Raw genomic sequence first — 22044 nt, forward strand, 5'->3', positions numbered from 1 at the left:
CTCAGGCACATCAAATATTTACAACACTGTTTAAAAACTTTTTTCTAATCTTTTATATTTCAAACGTACATTATTATGTCAAGACTATAATTATATAAAATATGCATGCAAATAAATATATGTACATTATTATACGAGCCAATGTCACCAAGGTTTCATAATTCATAAAACTTAATACATAATTGTACATACGAATTCGTAATGCAGAACTGAAATAAAGTGTATATATGTATACACTTACATATTCCTAATATATTTATATATACAATTTCTCTATGTTCGTTGCAGAATATTTCTATATTTTATTATTTAAATTTTATAAATATACATTCTTTTTTTTTATTATAGTGCTCAACGTCCAGCTCCTTTAAATAAGGGCACCACTACGTGCACTTGTAACGAAGAATGCACAGCTGTTTTAAAATTAAAAATGAAATGCCATGTAGAGAGTAAGATTCCAGGGGTCCAGAGTCGCTTTCTAAATTTAATTAAGGGATGATTTTTAAGTATTTAAAACAAGATAGTATAAAATAAAAGAAGCTTATTGCAGAAAAAAGCCTTTCGGCAAAAAACCTGATTTATTATGTCAAAGGGTTATACGTAAGTGAAATAACATAATATACTCAAGTGAATTAATATTTGTGTAGGTTTGTGGTGTTTAAAATAATAATTGTACCTTGTCAGGAACTATGGTTGCGATGAATCTGTCGCTTAGATTCATTTAACGTCAACAAGCTTGCGAGCCAGGAGCTCAGCTTTTTCGGGTAGCAGAGGCCAGCAGGGCCAGGCTGGACCGCTTTTTTCGTTGCCACGATATATCGTTAAAGCCTCGCTGGGAGACGATGTTTGGTCACGATTGACGCAAGCTTGTAGTCAATCTCAATTTTCTTTTTTAGGGTTAAACACGAAGGTTAAAGCGACGTGCTATCAGAGAGAGAGTTTCGCGAGAAGTGAAGTTGTATGCGCAAAAAGCCGGAGATTTTTTCATATATTCCGATCGTCTTTTCTTTACATTCTCTTGTCAATTTGTGCGCACGAATCTTATCGACTTTTATCGAACACCGGGATTCGTATTTTTTAAAAGAATTAACTACACAACAGCACTACTATGGGCTCTTAGCACTTCACGGAAAATTGTTGTTACCAGAATAAGCTATACCAAAAGTGATGAGCATAGAAAAATAACGTACAGGTCTTGAGATTTCTGCAACCAGTCTCACATTTTTACATACTTATCTGGATCACCGAAAAACCTGTGACTAGTCGGTTTTATAACTATACTAGTACAAGTTTTTCAGTAGCTTTGGTACAGGATTTTTCTGTACCATGGATAGTCTATTAAATTTGTATACTGCGCATGGCTTTCTACTGTACCGCGCATAGTACGTGCGCTTATATATCGTGGAGATATGTACATATATATATATATATATATATATATATATATATATATGCATACATGTATGGGATTGTCATTGTTATTTTGGCTCAATATGTAAATTGTTCTTTGCGAGTGAAAACTTATATGCATGCATATGTATCCGAACATGTTGATGAATATTCATTACAAGTATACTTATATAGGTACAGCTCCCAGCCACATGATGGCTCTGTCGGTAGCGTGTCTGTCTACAGATATTAATGGCCGGAGTTCAAATCCCACTCTGGACAAGAATTGTTTATTAATAAATGAGGTTTTTTCTGGGTGAAATTTGAACTTCATTAAACCTACTCATTCCCCTACCGTTTCACATACCGTAAATTAACTAACGTATGGCTAAATACACTGTACAGTATTAAAATAGCCATGTCTGAGCCCATTATAAGGAGCGATGACGAAAAAAAAAAAACTAAAGTATACAGCTACGTATGTATATATATATACTGACATTCTGAATGCTCCCACTGGCTGACTAACTTTCTGAACTGGTACAGGAAAAACCCGTACCACGTATCGGATTTTGACGTACTAAGCATAAGGATAAGCTGTACTCAATAAGGTACTTGAAAGTATACTACCGTACCAAATATACCTGTACCAGTACACATTTTTCTTGTACAGAGTATCGAAAATACTTGTACTAACAAATAGAACCTGTTTTTTTGGTAACAACAATTATTTGGAGAAGGAAGGGAAGAGGAATGGGGAGGCTTCCATTTACTGAGAGGGGGTAGGGGGAAATTAGACAATAATGCTGCGAGGAGGTCGCTCAAACCCTCCTCGAGGAGCATTACGTAGTGAAGAAGCACATGTGAAAGTCACAGAGGTACTTGCCCGAAAAGTCGCACTGGCTGAGAATCAAACCACGGTCTCCCGCGTGCCAATCCACGACCTAGCCGACCGAGCCACTGCGCGCTTTTATATATAAATATACATACATATACACGAAATTTAATGCATAGAACAAAAAAACACTTAATGTAAATCTAATACAAATCAACTGTACTACATTAAAAATGTTTCCCGTTTTAACAAAAATGTAATATAGAAAATTTCAGTAGTACATAAATGCATGTATCATGTGAGTGCATAAAATGTAGGGTATAAGAATATTTTACATACGTCTTATTTCACTAAAAATTCTGTAAATAAACATCATATCATAGATAAAACTTCATGAGCATTTCATGTCAGAATTTTGAGGTGCTGCAAGCTCATTTCCAAACAGTGCAAAAACTAATACTTCACATAAATGCATGAAGGTTTAGTAAAGAATATTTAACATCACTTTAAGAGTATTAAAATAGTATACCTAAAAGTTTAATAACGTTGATTGAAATTTCATGATAATTTAATGTCCAGAATCAGAAGTACTAAAAGCTTCTTTCCAAATAGTGCAAGAACTAACACTTCACAAAAATGCATCAAATTTACGTTATAGAACATTAAAAATCACTTCAACAACATTAAAAGTAGTATACCAAAAAGTGCATAAATGTTGCATGAAATTTGATGATAATTTAATGTCCGGATTTTTAAGTACTGGAAGCTCATTTCCAAGCAGTGTAAAAAATTATATTTTATTACAATGTATGGAATGTAATGGATATACACCTCAACGGTTTCGTTAATTTCAGCAATCTAATCTACATAAAATTTAATGTATCGATGATTAAATTTCAATAGATTGAACTAAAAAAATTTCCTACATGGTTTGGAAATAAGCTTCCAGTATAATCTCATAAAATTTCGCCTATAAATTTCTAACAGTGTAGGTACATACTTTTTTCGTTCGTCTCTAAAACGTTGATCTACCGTTTAAAAGCAACCGCATCAATAATAAAAGTAACCTTTTTTCGTTTCTGAAACGAATTTGTATTGTAAAAAAGCTATTACAAATACGTCAATATACCTCTTAACGTTTCTGAAATAATTGATTAATATTTCATTTGCCACGAAAAGTGGTCTTTTCGCTTTTGAGCAACATTTCTGAAACGAAACTGTAGCTTATAAACCAACGTTTCTAAGTTACACATTCCGAGTCACAGCAACGTTTTAGAAAAGAAGCGTGTGCTTAGTGGGTAGAATCACATATTTTGTTTGCTATCCAATAGCGCGGAAGTTTGAAAAAGAGACAAAGCCTCTATCGAAAATTAATCGACTCTTATCGATATACCTAATGTATGTTGGTTTCATTCAGCCTCTTTCGTCCTATTCTACAGCTTTACTGACGTATATGAGTCAGAAAGTCGTTAGAATAACGAAAATAAGTCATGCGTATCTCAAAATGCTAAGAACAAAATTTTTTCAGGCTCAGTCTCCAAAAAATTGTCTTATCGTTAAGTTAGCTGCAAAGTAAATTTTTCCTGTGGAAATTAAGCAGCGCTACCAACAGCAGTTTTAGCAGTTAAAGCGTTAGCCTTCTATCTTTCGTGGTAGTACCTCTGTAGTGTTTTCTGTGTGTCCTTATCACTAAAATTGCTCTCTTGTAGGCAGCTGGTGTTATTAAGCAAAATACCTTCAATGCTGATAAAGTACACATTTTCAAGTTAATTTAACTTGCTTCTAAGTGCATAGCTGATTAACTGATCCAAGAAGTTTCTTTTCCACTTATTCAGATTTTAAGAGTAAAGTTCCATACATGAAGTCCTCACTATAAATAGTATATTTTTTCATAGCCCCACTGAAGCTACTTTTTTCCCGCTTTCAGAGAGTAAACTATCACTCGACGATAAAACCGTATGATTCCCGTACAACAATTTTTTTGGCCTACGATCCAGTTCATGTTTTTATCCGTTCAATTACAATTTATATTATTCCTGGAAGTGTCAGGAATAGATGCAAAATTTTTGAGGTACCGATAACTTCAATACATTTTACATTACGTGTCAACACACTTGGTAAATTTCAAGCGAAGCTAAGACAAGGGATGATGCTATAGTCTTCAAATAAGCCGATTTTCAGAAATTTTTAACAACAATTTTTTCGTTAAATGATTTTGATAACGAAGAATTAATCATACTGTGATATGTATTTGTCAGTTTTCAATTTACAAATTTGAAATAAAATGCATTTGATTATGCTAATTTTTTCATGAGTTTAAAAAAAAGTATTACCATAGAACCAACAGATACCCCTAGAACTTGGCCAGGCACAAGAAAAAGGCCCCAGGTTAACGTTAAAATTATTTTCATTACCAATTTTAACCTTTCTAGTTGAAAAATATATATTTGTTCGTGCACACAAACGTCATTCAGTAATAACAGTAAATATTGCAATATACTGCTAAATTTATTAAATAATGTTTTGCCCCTTTATCTGCGGCACATATTTAGACTTTCTTAACATAATCAGTAAAATGACCCTCGTACATTTCGTTACAAGGTGACGGTGTATACAGCTTACTAGGGAAAATATATTGGTACAGAAAAAAACTGTGCCACTGAGGCATAAAAATGATTGGACTTAGTTTCGTATCTGAAAGTACGGTCTTAACGCGACTTCAAAATTTGTATTGGCTGGGTGCAAGTCAAGTGCTGCTTTTATCTGTGTCCCCAAGATCATGTTACAACCTACGGAAAAAATAATTACTCTCCTGCAATGACTTGCACCAAATTAATACTGAAATTTTGTAGTACTGTACTAGTGTACATAGAACTAGTCGGTTTTTTCTCCCATGGAGGGTAGCAATAAGCTTGTAATCTTATTTAATGTGTTGTTGAATTCACCCAAGGGTGTCTTACCCACTCTTACCGTCAAAAACAGCATTGGGATTAAGAAAATATCACCACCAGGATCCACGATAAAATTTTGACAACTTCCGTCGAAAGAAATTTTTTACTAAATGTAATCTTCGGAAGGTATGGGAAATAATGCTAAGGTACAGAAAACTATTGCAGAAACCGAAGGGTACATCGTAAGCCATCAAATGAATGGTCGTTTAACAGTATTACTCTTTTACTGTGTTATACTATTATTTCGGATCTTAAAATTTTATCAAAAAATTCACAGCGATTAAAAAAAATGTAGTTTTACTTTAATTTATCATGAAAATTTTAGCAACATCATGAGATTTAGAGCGTTACTTAGTTTTGAAATATCAATGAGCTACTTGATAGTTAATTATGATGGAAATCACTTCTAGTGCAAAATAGCTAGTTATTACATAAGAATTAGCAATTTTTATTATCAAACATTAAAATTAGCAATTTTTTCAACTTGTGAGTTATACTTATTATACAGTACCTTTCCCGTGGATCGTTCGCATTTTTATATTACTACTTCCACATGTCTTATGTTGAATTTTAGAGGATTTTGCGCATCTTTTTAAAATTGTATAAACAGTCATTTTAGAAAAACTTTATTCTTTATTTTTCTTTTCAATTTGCAATTTAACTATTGGTAGTAACATAACAGTATTTTCTAAATTGCAGATTATTTTGTGAGCTACAACTTATAGTTTTAACATTTTTTAATTCGTCCGACAGCATTTCCATTATTTATAAGAACTAAAGAAAATTCATTTTAATGCAGTTGCAAATTCAATTAGGAGTTACGTGATCGGAGATGATGTATCGACAATTTTACTTTTGCATAAAATATAGGTGATGTCTTCTTAATAACTAGATTTCAAAAAAACACCTTACTAATGTGCCAGATGGATCTAGTATAGTTTATTTTTATATTGAAACATTAGATATATTTTTTACAAATCAATATAATAATAATTACAGATTTAATCATTAATACTCACGTACAAACGCACACACTCACACGCATATATATGTACATATAAGATTATTAATAGTAAAGTAGTTTTTATTATTAGCAGATGGATTATTTTACAAATTTATCTTTTAGACTCCACGTAAGCGATGTAAGTATCCAGCCCATAAAAAATTCCAGTTAATTCACAGAGATACTAAAAATATGATTTTCAAGTTATTGACTAGTCAAATTATTTATTAAACTATATCGAAAATCGTGTTTGGCAAACTTTATCACACATCGATAATCTTTTTTTTTTTAAACTTAGACTTCTGATTTACTTTATAGATTATTTAAAAACTGAACTACATATACATATTTATATACTTACACAAGCGGCCTTCATTCCAGGGTAAACGTAATAACCCTGGAATAATGAGAGAACGTGGCCAGAGATACACCGTCGTTGCAAACCCAAGATAAACAGCCGAACTTAGGGAACAACAACATGCGATACCATTGAAAATAACTTCCTGAAAAAAAAAAATTTTTTTATCGAGAAAACGCATTAATTTTATATTTATTAGCTAAAATGTTATGATTGAGCACTTACAATTTTTGTAGACCTTATCGTTTTGTACGATTTCTCTAAGATTAAGTAACACAGCAGAAGAACAGATGAGTTCAAAAAACACGCCGATGAAACACTCAAGGCAACCTCAAACGCAGATCCCACCTCAGCGTAATACGGCAGGCCAAATTCCACTAATAGGCCTTGAATCACGGAATTCTTGATCTGCAACGAAATTTTTCATACAGTAATGGATATTTCGAAACTTGCTTTAAGATACAATACCTTGGTGGTAAAACTAACAAATAAGCTGATTCTAGACTTTTCACCATCACACATTTTATAGATTACGATTTAATGCGAAAATAACGATTTTACAGTTGTATGATGTGAATATAATTTCAAGCCATAAAAAATTTATATTGTCGGCTGTAACTCCTTCGTGGTGACATTAACAAATCAGTTGTAAATAATAGAGAAGTGAAAGAGGCTGTTTGCGGAGGGTTTGGTAGCAAAATCGGTAAACGTGCATTTAATAAATATTTTACAAGTTTTTAACCGAAATTGTTGTTTTCGTATTAAAAATGCACTAGTAAGGTCGATGAAATATCGTATAATACCTAAACACAATATGTGATGGTTAAGAGCATAATATCAATTTATTTGTTTACAAATTCGTTTCGCCCACTTTTCGTCAAGTCTTAAAAAAAAAAATAAAACAAAATACTTATCACTTCTGCCACCTTAATCAGGCCTGGTACGCTCATGACATAGTCCATGTTAATCCAAGTTCGAAATGGACAGCAAATAAAGAATGCACACAGTACCATGTTGGAAGCAACTGTTTTGACAACTGGAGCTCTTTGGTTGGGCATTTTTTTCCAGATATCCGTGCAAACTTCTTGCAATCGATAACTTCACTTGAACTATTTTTCTGAAGTTTATTTACTGATTAGGTTGGAACAACTACTTGTTCACTACCTAAAGGCAAACAGTGTCTTCGCAAAAATGAACAATATGCAGTACGAGAATAAGTTTGGTTCGCAAGGTGTGATCGTTTTGATACGCTAAGCAAAGCCAAACTGAGTAAATGTCACAAGTTTCGTAGATATTTATACCATCGATGAGTCCCATGGAAAAGCGGCACTTTTCTTTATCATATATGATAATCAAAATAAACCCTACGTTACTGAGCCTCGTTAATCGATTATAAAGCTGTTTCTCATTATAAATGCGTGAGAAACCCTTTACTGATAATGAAAACATTTATGGACATGCGCGCTTCGAAAGAGAAATTAGAGAAAGCGTTAAAACGCAGTTTGTAAATTTTCAATGAGTTACTTCTGTGTGAGACCCAAAAGATTTATCAAAATATTGGAGCAGATACATTTTTATAAGTATACATACTAATGTGTGTATAGGGTACCTATTGATAAAAGAAATAGTGATGCAGTAAAACATGGTTACGAAAAAAAAAATTTCATTCAGCGTCATGGGAATGACGGTTCAATGTTTCATTGAATTATTTTTTCTTATTTTTTAAAACTTCACTAAATTTTAATTCTTTGATTTTAATGTAAATCATTTCGCACGCATCACTGTATTTTATTGTCAGTCTCATTGAAAAAGCAAATTTCATATACTGAAACTTACGATTAGTTCCATGACAACATACTATTTCTATGAAGGTTCGTTAGAAAAATGTTGATTCTGAAAGCATAAGACATCATAAATTTAGGTTTATATCAGAGAAATGAAAGAGTTTGGGCGTGCATCATCCCAAGACACGTGTACATATAATTCCGCAAATTTCACAGTCGAGATAATGAGTTGATACTGCATGAAGCCGTTAAAAGCGGCCAAATAATGACACTTTCACTTATCCAGTGAGTGAAGCTAGAATCTATAATTTGCATTTTTTATGTAGGTACTGTATTCATTCATGTAGTTATTGTTTTTATTTGTTATTTATGTATGAAAACAATTTCCATTTAGAATATAAGAGAAAGTTATGCTCCATCGTTTTTATATATTTATGACATAAATTAGGATTAATGAAAAGTATGCTGAGCCAAAACAAAAAAAACTAGGGCATATCCTGTCTAGATTTCCTTGGATAATATGCGCATATTTGAATGCCAAAAACAATTAACATTCATGTCAATTGTCACGTCAAAAAAAGGTTTTGAGCTGATTGCTAGATAGTTGTGGCTCAACTCTATTTAGATTTTAATAAAAAATTATATCAAGTCACATGTACATGTAATATTCGAAAAAAATTTTTGTTAAATAAAAATCTTGCATTAGAGATTTTTATCTTAATCGTTCAAAATATTATAAAATATTATAAAATATTTTCTATTCTAAAATTTTTTTAAATTAAAAATGTTTTATTGTATCGTCCATTTATTGCGTCTGCTATTTTTAAATTGCAATCTAAATAATAATTCTGTAATCAGCGACCCCTAAATTGGGTAATTTTTACTAAATTTTTTGACTTATTGATGAGATGTGTCCTCTTGAAAAGCTTTCAAGAATCCATTTTTAAAAGCAGAAATCTGACAACAGATTCGTAATTAGCACCCCAAAAAAATCATCTATTAGAAAATTTAAGATTATTTACTGTACTCTACGGCTTTTGGGAAATCTGCATTACTATACAACGTACTGAACTAAATGTGTCACTTTAATCATAGTATTTTATTTCATTAGATTTAATCTATCGCGTTAAACACAAGTTTAATATTTGATTTATATTGATATATTATTACGACACTTGAAGAAAATGTACTATGACAAAAAGTTGTATTTTAATAAGTTCTACAATTTTCATATCATTTTGTTGCATTGATAAAAGTCTTTTTGTGGTTTTTAGTTATTTTAGAATCATAAAGCATAGTATGCTTCATAAAAACTTATGCAATACTATAATAAATTATATTTAATGTTTAAAATTTTTTTTCAAACCAAATCCGTTAAATATATGTATTCAATAATAATAGCTGAAAAATTATTACTAACTTTAGGGAAAAGACCTATACTTGGATTTACATGAGGTTTTTAATATCTTGTATAGATCGTAACTTTTTGCTTTGTACAAAAATATAAGGTACTTCTATGTTTTCGTACAACAAAAATTAAAATAATAATAATTAATAATCACAATAACGCTAATAATGATATTAATAATAATGGCCATCGATGACATAAAAAAGATGCAATGTAACCGCAGGCTGTCCGTTGGGGGAGATGTCCAAGCAGCTGATCCCGGTGGGCGCCTGGGCTCAAATACCGCGAGCGGAGCATCAGGGCTGTTACCGCATCTGCCAGTGCTCCAACCATGGGAGCCTGGAAAAGTGCCGGGACCTGAACTGCCCAGCCGCAACGACCTGTTGGGTGCAGAACAGCTTCGTAGCCCATCGCACGAGTTTCTACCTCGAGTGCAAGCCCTGCCGTTGCTTCGAGGGCGAGGTCACCTGTTCGCGCAAGAGCTGCGCCGAGGTGCGCTACTCCACCCTGCCCTGCGACTGTCCGAGCCACTACGTGCCAGTCTGCGGTAGACTCGGGGTCACCTACGCCTCGGCCTGTCTGGCCAAGTGCGCGGGCCTGCTAGTCGGGGAGCTCGAGTACAACAGTTGCTCCAAGAGGCGCGGCCACATCTGCGGCACGTCCAAGGCTTCAGATCCTGGCAGCTGCAAACCCAACGAGACGTGCTTTGCGAGACCCAAAGTCTGCCTATCGCCCATACACAAACCCTGCGAGCAGCACGAGTGCATTAGACTTCCCTGCGATCCTCGCTCCGACAAGAGAGGTGATTTTTTTATTTACTTATTAGTTATAACAAATAAATGCAACACACCGCAACTTTTTTCAAGTGCAGAGTTGGAAAGAATAGTACTTTTCGTCGGATAAGTGCCGTCGTCTCCGGGGCTATTTACCAGCCTCTCAAAAACGTTCGAGGTAGGAAAAGTCTATTTTTCGACCTCGGGCGTTTTTGAGGGTTGGGTGTGGGTAGGAAGAATAGGATTCGCCACGTAAGCGCCATCGCTCAGCGGCTACATTAAAAAATAGCACTGGAGGAGATGGCACTTATCGGACGAAAACTACTGTTTAATCCCTTATTTTAATGAAAAAATTTTTTGAGGCACAACCTTGAAACTAGCCTCATTTTACTCGTAACGGCATGTAATATTGTACTCTATGTATGTATATGTATAGATAAAATTCTAAGACGTTTATCGTAGAAAAAGGGTGTCATCTTCACTGAAACACGTGTTTAAAACTTTTTCCTCGTAGTACATAACATTACGAGTAAAATGAAGCCCGTTTAATGGATGTGCTTAGAAAAATTTTTTTTTGGAACAAAAACGAGATATTTTTTGTGGATTCCCTCATATAATTTTCAAAAATATCGTGTCTCAGTACAAAACACAATCTCAATCGGTAAAACCTGTAATGATAAATAATTTTTAAAATTTAATTCAATTAGCTGTCAATTCAACATTCAATTTTTATACATTTTTAGTAGTAATTGTTGCAATATGTTGATTACACTTTTAATCATAAATTATTATAGAAAATCATGAAAGGATTACGAAGGTCATGTAAAGTTTGAAATCATCAAATAAATTAAAAAGTCTTCTAAAGTATTTCTAAAATCTGACAAAGTTTTACTAATTTGAGGGGTAGGGGGCGTGGTAAAACCTTTATGGTTTAAAAAATATATAAATCAAACAAGAGTAACAGTAAAAAATACGGATGGTACATATAAAAGCAAAGGAACGTGATAGTAGTTTTTACATCATCTAGTGCCGCATACCACCAGGGCAAACATTGGACCTGAGGGACCCCTTGTGCTTGCCCTGGTTGCATACGCACCAGGTGCGAAAAAAACTCATCCTTCTACAAGGGGCACAGTTAACGTCCAAAAATGAAAAAAAAAAAAAAAAAAAAAAAAAAAAAAAAAGCCTACAGTAGAAAAATGAGATTCGTACTTGGCCTGCATCCCAATAGAGTAATAATTAAATATTTTATTCGAACATAAGTCGTTCCTATCCTATCTTAAAAAAACGATGGGTCACGTTATGAAGCCTATTTATTCATCGTGTGATTGGCTGAGACTGATCAAGCACGGGTAGATTTGAAAATGAGATTTTGTAAAATCAGTGAAAAGTCATTTAAATTTGTAAAGTGATAAATATTACAATAGTACGTGTTACAACAAAGATATAATTATTGTACTTTTCTTTAAAAATACAGAAAATAAATGTTTGATTAAATTTTGAGGGTTGGCGCGCGGAGCGCGCAGCCCCCTAGTGACTTTAAATGTAATGTAAAATTCGTTTGATGATCAATCAACTTAAATAGCCGTTGAAAGGCCAAAATCTTTTTTCTCTGATCTACAAAGTGTGAAAGACTGTTGATTGAAAAGTACTTGTAATGCTTTTATAAATCACAGACGTGGAGATTCCTGTTAAAAATATCCTTACGCAGCTACATGTAAGAAATGCGGAGTAAACGTCAAACCATCCACAGGCCCAGTCTGTGACAAAAAAAGCCACGAGCACCCGTCACTATGCTCTCTCGCGCAAAGGGGGGCCCAGCTAGCCTACTGGGGCCACTGCCAGCAGCGATGCAGCACGAGGGGCAAAGTTTGCGGCATCAACGGCGAAGAGTACGACAGCGAGTGCGCAGCCTGGGCCGACCGCACAGTTGTAGATTACCAGGGCGAATGCATCGCCGTGGGCTTGATCGGTGACCAGCCCAAACCCAGGTGCGCCGACGCTGTGGCGTGTCCTCCTCTGGCAAGGCAGAACTGCATCGGTGTCACGCCCCCAGGTGCTTGCTGTCCCGTCTGCGGGGGTGCCGCGAGGCTGTTTTACTCAAAGAAGCAGGTTAGGTTATGATTAAAATTTTCTCTCACTCTGTCGGTAAGGTTGAGTACATCAGCTATCGATCCACTCGCAAACGTATTTTTGTTGTTTAACTAATTGTAATGCACATACAAGCAAATTCGAGCCTATTGTCAGCATTCAAATAATTTTTCTTTAGTTTTTATGTAGAATTAATATGTTGGCAATATTCATTATAAACAGATTGTTTTTTGATTAAACATGGATTTTATAACAAATTCAGTCAACCGTTTTGGGCTCGTGGGTTCCGTATAAAATTCCACTAAAATCCAAGTTAATTCTGCATGAATCGATTGGTAACCCACTCGGGAATATCTATTATATTCAATTATATAATTTAATATTTAAATACTATTCTAAATAATATTATAATGGGCTTGTTTCTAGCATCAGGTGGCGCTAGTGTGCCCAGGTAAGATTTCCATAAGAGTATACCTATATATTGAATGAAATCCATTCACACACTAGCACCACCTGATGCTAGAAACAAACCTATTGAAGTATTCGATAAAATTTCTTTTACAATTTTAAAAATTAAAGTATTATTTTAACACGTTTGACGCATTTATATTTATAATTGATGTGGGTCATTTGGGCGTTTTAGAGGAGTAAGCTATCGTTCTACTAACCCTAAGTAAAGTAATCTCATCCATTTAATAATTTATAACAAAAGGTAACAAATGAAAAGGAATAATAAGAATTAATAAAGTCCAGATTAGAGACTATAATATTCATCGTTGATCTATTATGTACTCTAAGTAAATATTTCCTATAGTTATAAACAGTTTTTTTATTTGTGAAATCTAAATTAAATATACGATTCAATTTTAGTTATTAAAAAACAACACTTGACGTAATGTAATACTTTTTCTTACACAGGAACCTTGGTATTATATAAAAAACGGAATATTTAAATAACAGGATATAAATGTGTTTACTGAAGTTTAGAACCGAAATAGAGCATTTTGGCAAATGCACTGTATGTGTATGTGCATGTGTATGCATGTGTGTATAATCAATCACATTTCAGGAATCCTTCGAACAATTTTGATAAACCTTGTTTTTTTTTTTTATTTCTAAGTACCAATTACTGCCAAAAAAAATTAACTGTATTGATTTCTCTATTTTTTATTTAGATTTTATGAATTTCGAAAAATAAGCTTTTACTGTTTAATTGATTTTTTTCCTTTTTCTCAACCTTTGAGATTGTATGTTGAAAAATCTTGAAGATCTTTGAATTTTATACAATTACACATTTTATGAAGGTAAAAATATGCAGAAATAAGTATATGCTGGTATGTAAGGGAATAAATGCATATGTATATGATTCATAACGTGTTGAATTAGCGTGACCAATTGAAACAACCTTTTAATTTATAAATATGCACTCACACACACCCTCACTAAAAAAAATTAGAATCTCAATAAAATTTTTTACATATGATTCAACAATGTTTCAGAATTCTTAGTCTAAGATACCATAAAATGACGAGCAAAAGCCAAAATAATTTTTTTTTCCATTCCTAATAATAACTTATTTGTCTTGATTTTATTTTACATTGTTTGATTGGCTAATGATATAAATAAAGGATGTTATAAAGTATACAAGATAACTTATTGTAAGATGTGTTAAATAGTTGTATATTTTATTAGAAGATTTGGACCATTTTTATTTTCCTCAATATTAATTAAATATCCTAAAATATAAATTAATATCATTGTTAACAACTTAAGACAGTGTCAGAATATAGATCATTAAATTCGTAGACGCCTCCAGCACCCACGTTATATTCTATTAAAATTTTTATTTTACTACCATTAATGTTAAAAAATTATTGTAAAACTCCTTGCAAGTAACAGAGTAATATTCAAACAGTTAAATTTTGATATCAAACAAACCATTATTTATAACGTTTTTTATATAAAATTTAACGATCTTTTAAAGTCTTCCATGTGAAATATTGTAAAATTACGAGAAAAAGCAGAAAAATTAATATTTTATCTAGGTCAATTATTTGAATATAATGCAAAAAAAAAAAAAAAAAAAACAAATAAAATAAATTAAGTTATTTATTACAAGATGATAGGTATTTAACAATAAAAGAAAAAAATCAGGTTAGGCCAAAGTGTATAAAGACCGCTTGAGAGAGAATCCTGAGATAAAATCAACTATGTGCGTATGCGTACATTAAACAACCACCCATGCCCGCATATCATTATTATTTAGTAATTTTTAGATTTTTCACATTAAATAACCAAAAAAGACAAATAAGTAGTGCAGAAAATCGGTTTTTTCGAAAAAGGTTTTTTTTCAATAAGATAATCGAGTTAAAATAAATCCAATCGAAAAAATTAACACTTCATTTTGAAGTTATCCGAGACAAAGAAACTAAAAAAAAAGTTCAGGCTTATCAAAATCAGTTAAAGGAATTGTAAGGTATGATCAACTGTTTACATATGCATGTTACACACCCACATACCAGCATTTATTCTTGAAAATTATAATTTTATCACATTTTACGTAAAAAATTATATTATATACACATTTTTTTTACATTAATCATACTAAAACGATGAATAAATGCCAAAAAAATTTTTTTTTTAATGTTTACTTTTAAAGATCGATAAAATATAAACAATACGGGTATCAATCGATTTTTCAGTCGTATTGTATACTTGTGAAGGAATAAACAAAATCGTTGCCAATTCATTGGCTCAATGTTCTCACATTTTTAATAAATATATAGAAATTAAAAGAATCCTATCGATGAAATAAAAATTTTTTTTTCTTCAGTGGTAGTAAATACTCAGAACTAAAAAAATTGCCCAAAAATTATTAATAATTAATAATTTTTAAAAGTTGAGGGAATCCTAAAATTAAACTGATTACAAACTCATACAAATACACTGAGAGAGAGAGAGAGAGAGAGAGAGAGAGAGAGAGAGAGAGGGAGAGGCCTAACTTACAGCCAAAGTACTCTATTTTGATTTTAAACATAAAACACATATATATTATACTATCTCAATATGTAGTTTTTCGTCTGTTACAAAGCATTTTTTTCATTTATAAGGAAGCAAAACAGAAAATGGCATGAAAAAAGAAAAAAGTTGGCAAAAATTTATCAAATTGGTCGAAAGAATCCTTAAATGTGATCAAACATCATATTACGCATGTATATATACCTGCACACACTTACGTATATTTTTGTAAATTGTAATGTTAATTAATAATACTTTTTGTATTAAATCCAATAATATTCTTCGGCATTTAATATTCTCAAACGACAAGTTAAAGCAATAAAAAATAATTGTTTTGAAAAAAAATTTTTTTTTACCGTCGAGACCGAAAGAAAAAAAATGAATGGAATTTATATTTTTTCTGTAGTAATTATAAACGTGCAGAAATAAAAAAATGTACCTAGAGTTGTAAAAATTGGTCATGAGAATCATTAGATATAACTGATTACTCACATACACACACAGACACCACAGCCAAAGTACTCTACTTCTATTCTAAATTTTTCAAAACACATTATGCTGTGTTATCTCAATATGTGATAGTTTGTGTATTTTTTCTAAAGCTTACTTTATTAGGAAGAAAAAATGAATCTTTTTGAGTTTACTTTTAAATTAGTTTTGTTCTATTGAATGAACTCTACGTTAAAAATGTAAAAAATTGTGAAGGTTTCCAGAAAAAATTTAACTAATTTAAGATCAATTACTATAATCACGTGTTAGTCTCGGTTTATAAGTATATGTATACATCAGCAATTATCTTAAAATTCTTTTTACAGATTTATATAATCATTAACTTTTTTTTCATGTAAACTTATTACCCGGTAAAAAAAACTTACTTTATTAATTTATTGTTTTTCAAAAATTTTTTATTATAATTATTTCAATTGCGAAAAAATTTGATTTTTTTTAAACATATTATATTGTAAAAATTATAAGATCATTAAATTTTATAAGAATTATACTATTCAAATCGGAATTCATAAAAATGTATGCAAGTGCGTATGGGTGTATAAGTGCAAACGCAATTAATATAAATTAATTGGCTGTATTTAAAGAATTTTATAGACCGATTTGGATATACTTTAGTTTATTTAATTTAATTTGTCATTTTCATATTAGAATACGCATCACTTTTCATACAAAAAATTGGGTTTCTTTTATTGATTTCTGATTTGTTTGGATTTTATTAAATAGTTTGAATTGAATAGTTTGTGTGCAAGTGTGCATAATTAAACTTCTGCAATCTAAATTTTCATTGTAGAAAGTATTTTTTTTTACAAATTATGTGTATTATTTTACCAAAAGTTTTTTTTTCCAGTTTTTATACAATGTTTGTTAGTGCTCAAGTAAAAAATTTTTTTGTGATTAAGTAACGAAAAAAAAAAAAAATAAATAACTAATAACAATATTTTATAAAGTCCAGATTTGAGACTATCATAAAGTTTAATGAGTGTTATTATTTTTTATTATTTATTATTATTATTTTCGTACCTTGGGCGTTTTTGAGAGGCTGGTGTGCCCTCGGTAGGAAAAATAGCATTCGCCACATAAGCGTCATCGCTCCGTAGCTACCTTACGTCCCTCGGGCTCTGCTTCGCAGGTCCCTTGGGCCGCAAAATAGCCCCGGAGACGATGGCACTAATCCGATGAGAACTACTATTTTTCCGTCATGAATGTCATTATAGAAACATGAAAAACAAGTAGTAACTAGAAAGAACTTTTGTAATGAAATATCGCTATCTAATACTTTTAAATTACTTTAACAATGCAGGTCTCAGGGACCGTAATGTCGCCCCAGATGAATGGCAATTGTGTGCCGAATGCTATTTTTTCTACCGAAGGCGCATTAGCCTCTCAAAATCGCCCGAGGTAGGAAAAATAATATTTAAGTGTACAGTTGTACCGTTTGATCTCGTGAACAAAAAAAAATAATAACCGAATAGCAAGGATTAAAAAGTTTTAATACTAACTTGTAATAGACAATTGTGAATAATAAGTCTTGTTACTTGTCTCAAATCTAGACGTTAAAAACTGTTATTACAAAGATTATTTTCTTCTAATTTTTAAAAGTAATTATCAACTTATCGGATAAAATTATTCTACTTGGGTTTCAACTAAAAGATGAATAATACGAAAAAAAATAGTGACACCAGCTCTAACAATAATCGATGCATCGATTAGAAGATTCGAACATTTTAGTTGACATTTCAATCAATATTTAAAGAGTTTCCCAAAAAATAAAGTTTATCGCAAAGCATAATTCATTTGCTTTCGTGAAAGTTGTTGGAACAATTTGTACTCTACGCACGTATTATAATAATGACTAATAATTCAAAATAAAAAAAAGGTAAAAAATTAATCAATATATGTTGTTTTCGATAAATTTTAAAAAATACGTTACTTTTAAGTAATTGAAGTATAAAAATGGAAACTACTAAAATATTCGTTTAATTGTATATGACAACATACACTATTGTCGCTTTAAAAATCTGATGTTTTTTCTCGTGATTTTGGGTTTCACTGAATAAAATTTGGGACAAACGAATTAAAAACTTTGGTGCATAACGGGGAAATTTTGTGACAACGAACTGGCTGTAGTTTTTAACTTTTTGAGATGTTACTCTGGGATAAAATTTAAGAAAAATAACAAGTTACAATCACTAATAACTACTAAATTTTATTCTCAACTAAAACTACTAAATTTTATTCTCAGTCTCAAATATGGACTCTACTAATTCGTATCATCAATTATCATCAGTTGTGATTAGTTATTCGTTAAGATGATTTTCACGTGGGGTCAATGTGGATTACATTTGGAGTTTATGCAAAATCCTCAATGAACCCATGTGGCGGAACGAAACGGATTTAAAGATGACCCGTTCTGAATTGTATGTGATATGTGAAAATGTATATTGACGGTTCGAAGGTGATGCTTAAATCCCATTAGCTTGCGTAACGCGTTATCTTTTTCAATCCTACTTCACCGGTGAGGTATACCTATAGGACACAGAGGGAAGAACAAAATAATAAAGTTGAAGTCGATCGTACCGACGTTTTTACTTTGAGCTGACCATTGCTTCTCCACTGTTGTTCACAGCTCGACAGGATATACTACCAACTCCCTGACGACTCGGACAAACGCATCGTCACCCTTGAGGCGATGCTGGACGGCCTGTCCCGCCAACTGAAAGTCGCCGAGTGCGTCCTCCGCGGCAAGATCACCCTCGACGGTGACATATTCGTTCTCAACCAGCCGGTCTCCAAGCGACCCTCCGAACTGCAGTTGTCGGCTTGCGTGGCCGAGATCGAGAAACTAGTCAGTCGCATCGCCGATCGGAGCCCGAAGATCGTCGCGGAGGTACCGCTCAGCTCACTGACCTGGGCCGAGGTCGTCCACTCGAGGGTGGCGAGCAACGGGGCCATGACAGCCCAAAGGAACATCTTCACGCTCGTTGGTCTGGCTGCTCTCGTTGTAAGGATAACGTTTTGAGGAGTCCATTCGGCCGATCGAACGTGTTGAGTTTTATTGCTGCGGGATTTGAAAATGAATCGTTACGATTACCCGGTGATGCGCGTATAATATCACTGTGAAATGCGCCCTTTTTTCTGTACATACATATACTTATCGTTGTAACTAAAGTTATTTAGTATTAAATCTCTAGGCACGTAAGAATCACAAAAGTTTGACGAATTTTTTGCCAATTGTGTAGAAATAAGGTTCGAGATTCACAAAGGTGAACGTTATGTTCATTACAATTTCGTTCCCTGGTGTGGAGCTGAGCGAGTGAAATTAAGAGTCCCTACGTGAAAGGTTTGGTTTGTATCGCGACGCGAGGATATTTCAAAATCTTCGACAAATTTAACGTTTTTGGGGACCGTTTTTTCCGCCCTCGAAAAAGCTGCATCGAAAACAATGGTGGTAGTATTAAAATCAGCAAAAGCGATGCTTGTACTGTTTTGGTCGTGACTTTGCTCAAGATGCGTATACTTACTTCTAGGTATGATATTTGTTCTTTTCTTCTGATCGACATTTCGAATCAAAACTCGTTTCGAACGCTGTTGAAGTTCCCTGAAGTATTTCCCGAGCAAAGTTACGACCGAAATAACATGCAAGTATGATTTTAATCCGATGCTATCATATACATTTTTAGAAAAAAGGGCTGCAGTTCTTTCGAATAATTTTCATCCAAAAAAATAGTAGCCGCTGAAAATGCTGAATCCCCCGGAGATTTCTAAATGTGCGGGCGTAACAAGTGGTTAAATTCATATTTTACGTACAGTGAATGTCATTTAGTTATAATTTATTATAGTTATCATCAGTTTTTTTTTTTTTTTCCCTTACCAAGATATTATATTTATGATTAAACATTAAAAAGAAAATCACTATAGTAACAGTTACTAAATTTCATTCTCAGTCCGAATCTGGACCTTATTATGTCTTACTATCGGCTTTTATCACTTATTACTAGTTATTCCCTAAAATAATTTTCGCTTGGGTATTTACAACAAATTCTGTTTTATTCGACTGCGTGTAAAAAGCAACGAAGATAAGCTATTTCAGTGAAATATAGTTTTTTCCTGTACAAACTTATATAATACGTTTATTTTCGGTACTGTAGAAAAAAAAATTTGTTCTTATGGAAGCCAAGGAGTCTTTTTTTCCTATTGTAGTATAACGTTACACATAGCGGAAGATACTCGGGTGATTCGTATTTCAACGTCAAGATATTTTCCACTGACGAAATAGTCATTGTACGGGTATTGAATTTTGACTCAGCAATGTCTGTGTTTAGAACAAACTGCTGTGTTGAAAAAAGCACTTTAATGAAATCATTAAAAACAAAAACCACGCAATACTTTGAAGTGACTAGGAATCATCAAATTTGATAAAAAGTTTCAATGTGCAAAAAATACCAAAAAGAACACAATTTTATTTAAAAAAAAAGAAAAAAAAATGATTGTTAAAATATTGTATTACAAGTATAATAAAAAACTGTTATAGCTAGCCTACATTGATATCTGTGATTCTTCTAGTGCCTCTGTAATTTTGTATAGTATGTAAAAAATCTAAAACTGTTTTTTTTAGATAAAAAATTTAATATAGTTCTTGTCTGTCATCAAATACTGCCAAAGAAATAATGTTTTAATTTTATTACAAAGAATTGTAAATAATTTTCAAGTACGTATACATATTATTATACTTAAAACTAAGTTACCACTTCTGGTTAGCACTAAACTTACCAGAAATTGCCTTAGTTTGTTTTCATTTTCTTTTTACGTACATCTTAAATTAAAAAAGTATAGAATAAACATTTTTGGTAGGTTTAGCGTTAAAGTAAATCAACCAAAAAATTCATAATTAAGTATGTATATCCAATGGTTTGACTTTTGTAGTTGAAAAAATAAAGAATACAAGTTTTTTTTATTGATGTTAAATATTAACTTTTGTACAATCTTTTTTTTTTTAATAAATCACGTCCCTATCCTTCATATAATGCAAGCCACATTAGACTTTCTTGTGTAGTTGTATATTAAGTCTGCATTTGGAAGTTTGGATATTAGCTGAAGATTCATGACCACAAAGTTTTTAGGCTTCAACATTTTTCATTTTTTTTTGTGTGGAATTTTTAGGGAGTAAAAATTGATTAAAATAAAAGTTATCAACTTTGTGACAAAAAATGTTTTTTCAATTTCTAATTATTCAACCTCCAAAATTTAACGTTAGCTTAAGCCTTCGTTATTCAACTTCGGTATGTATACTTCAATTATTAAATTCATCAATATTATTATGTTATGCCCTACAAGAACTTGGGATACAGTTAAGTTTTTCTTCGAGTAAAAAGTTTCCTCAGTAAAAAAATTTTTATCCCAAACTAGTTATAACGATAAATAAAAGTGTTCTTCATTACTCGTGTCCATTTGCACACATATAAATATTTGCCCAGTTTATATGTTTAATAAGTTTGTTTAAAATATGTAGGGTGTCTGTATATCATACTAATGTAAAAGAAAGTACAATAATAGGGTACCAAGTAGTATAACTACCTTGAGATTTTTTTGAAAATACAAGGAATTACAAGCTCAGTAACTTTTGTGTTCGTAGTCGGTAAATTCTTCCAGTAGACGATTGCATTTCAACGAAAAAAGAAGCAAACGTTTTATATGACGCTGTACACCGTTCCAATTAGAAAAGTAGAGCTCTCGAGGTTTATAGCTCAACGCGCCAGGTGTTACCATAATTCACACCACTGTTTAGTTTTATTATCAAGTTATTTTAAACTTAAAAAATGTATTTATCTTTAACATTGGTTTTCTTATTTGTTTTCAAACTTTTTTACAGTTTGACAATCGCATTAAAAAATATAAATGACTCTTAAATGAATTCACATCTTTCT

General features: G+C 32.2%; 1 protein-coding gene across 1 annotated transcript in view; it reads left to right on the top strand.

Annotated features, from left to right (window-relative positions):
• Positions 1-19641, top strand: part of Reck (reversion-inducing-cysteine-rich protein with kazal motifs) — a 101809-nt gene extending 82168 nt beyond the window's left edge. Inside the window, exons 8-10 of the mRNA XM_089597305.1 lie at positions 9952-10530; positions 12255-12613; positions 18747-19641. Coding sequence (XP_089453431.1) covers positions 9952-10530; positions 12255-12613; positions 18747-19139 — 1331 coding nt within the window. The 3' untranslated portion in view covers positions 19140-19641. The remainder of the gene's footprint in view (positions 1-9951; positions 10531-12254; positions 12614-18746) is intronic.
• The last annotated feature ends 2403 nt before the right edge of the window (positions 19642-22044 follow it).

The sequence above is a fragment of the Copidosoma floridanum genome, unplaced genomic scaffold (assembly GCF_036245765.1).
Source record: "Copidosoma floridanum isolate Cflo_tuat_1 unplaced genomic scaffold, Cflo_Japanese_pri ptg000032l, whole genome shotgun sequence".
Lineage (NCBI taxonomy): Eukaryota > Metazoa > Arthropoda > Insecta > Hymenoptera > Encyrtidae > Copidosoma > Copidosoma floridanum.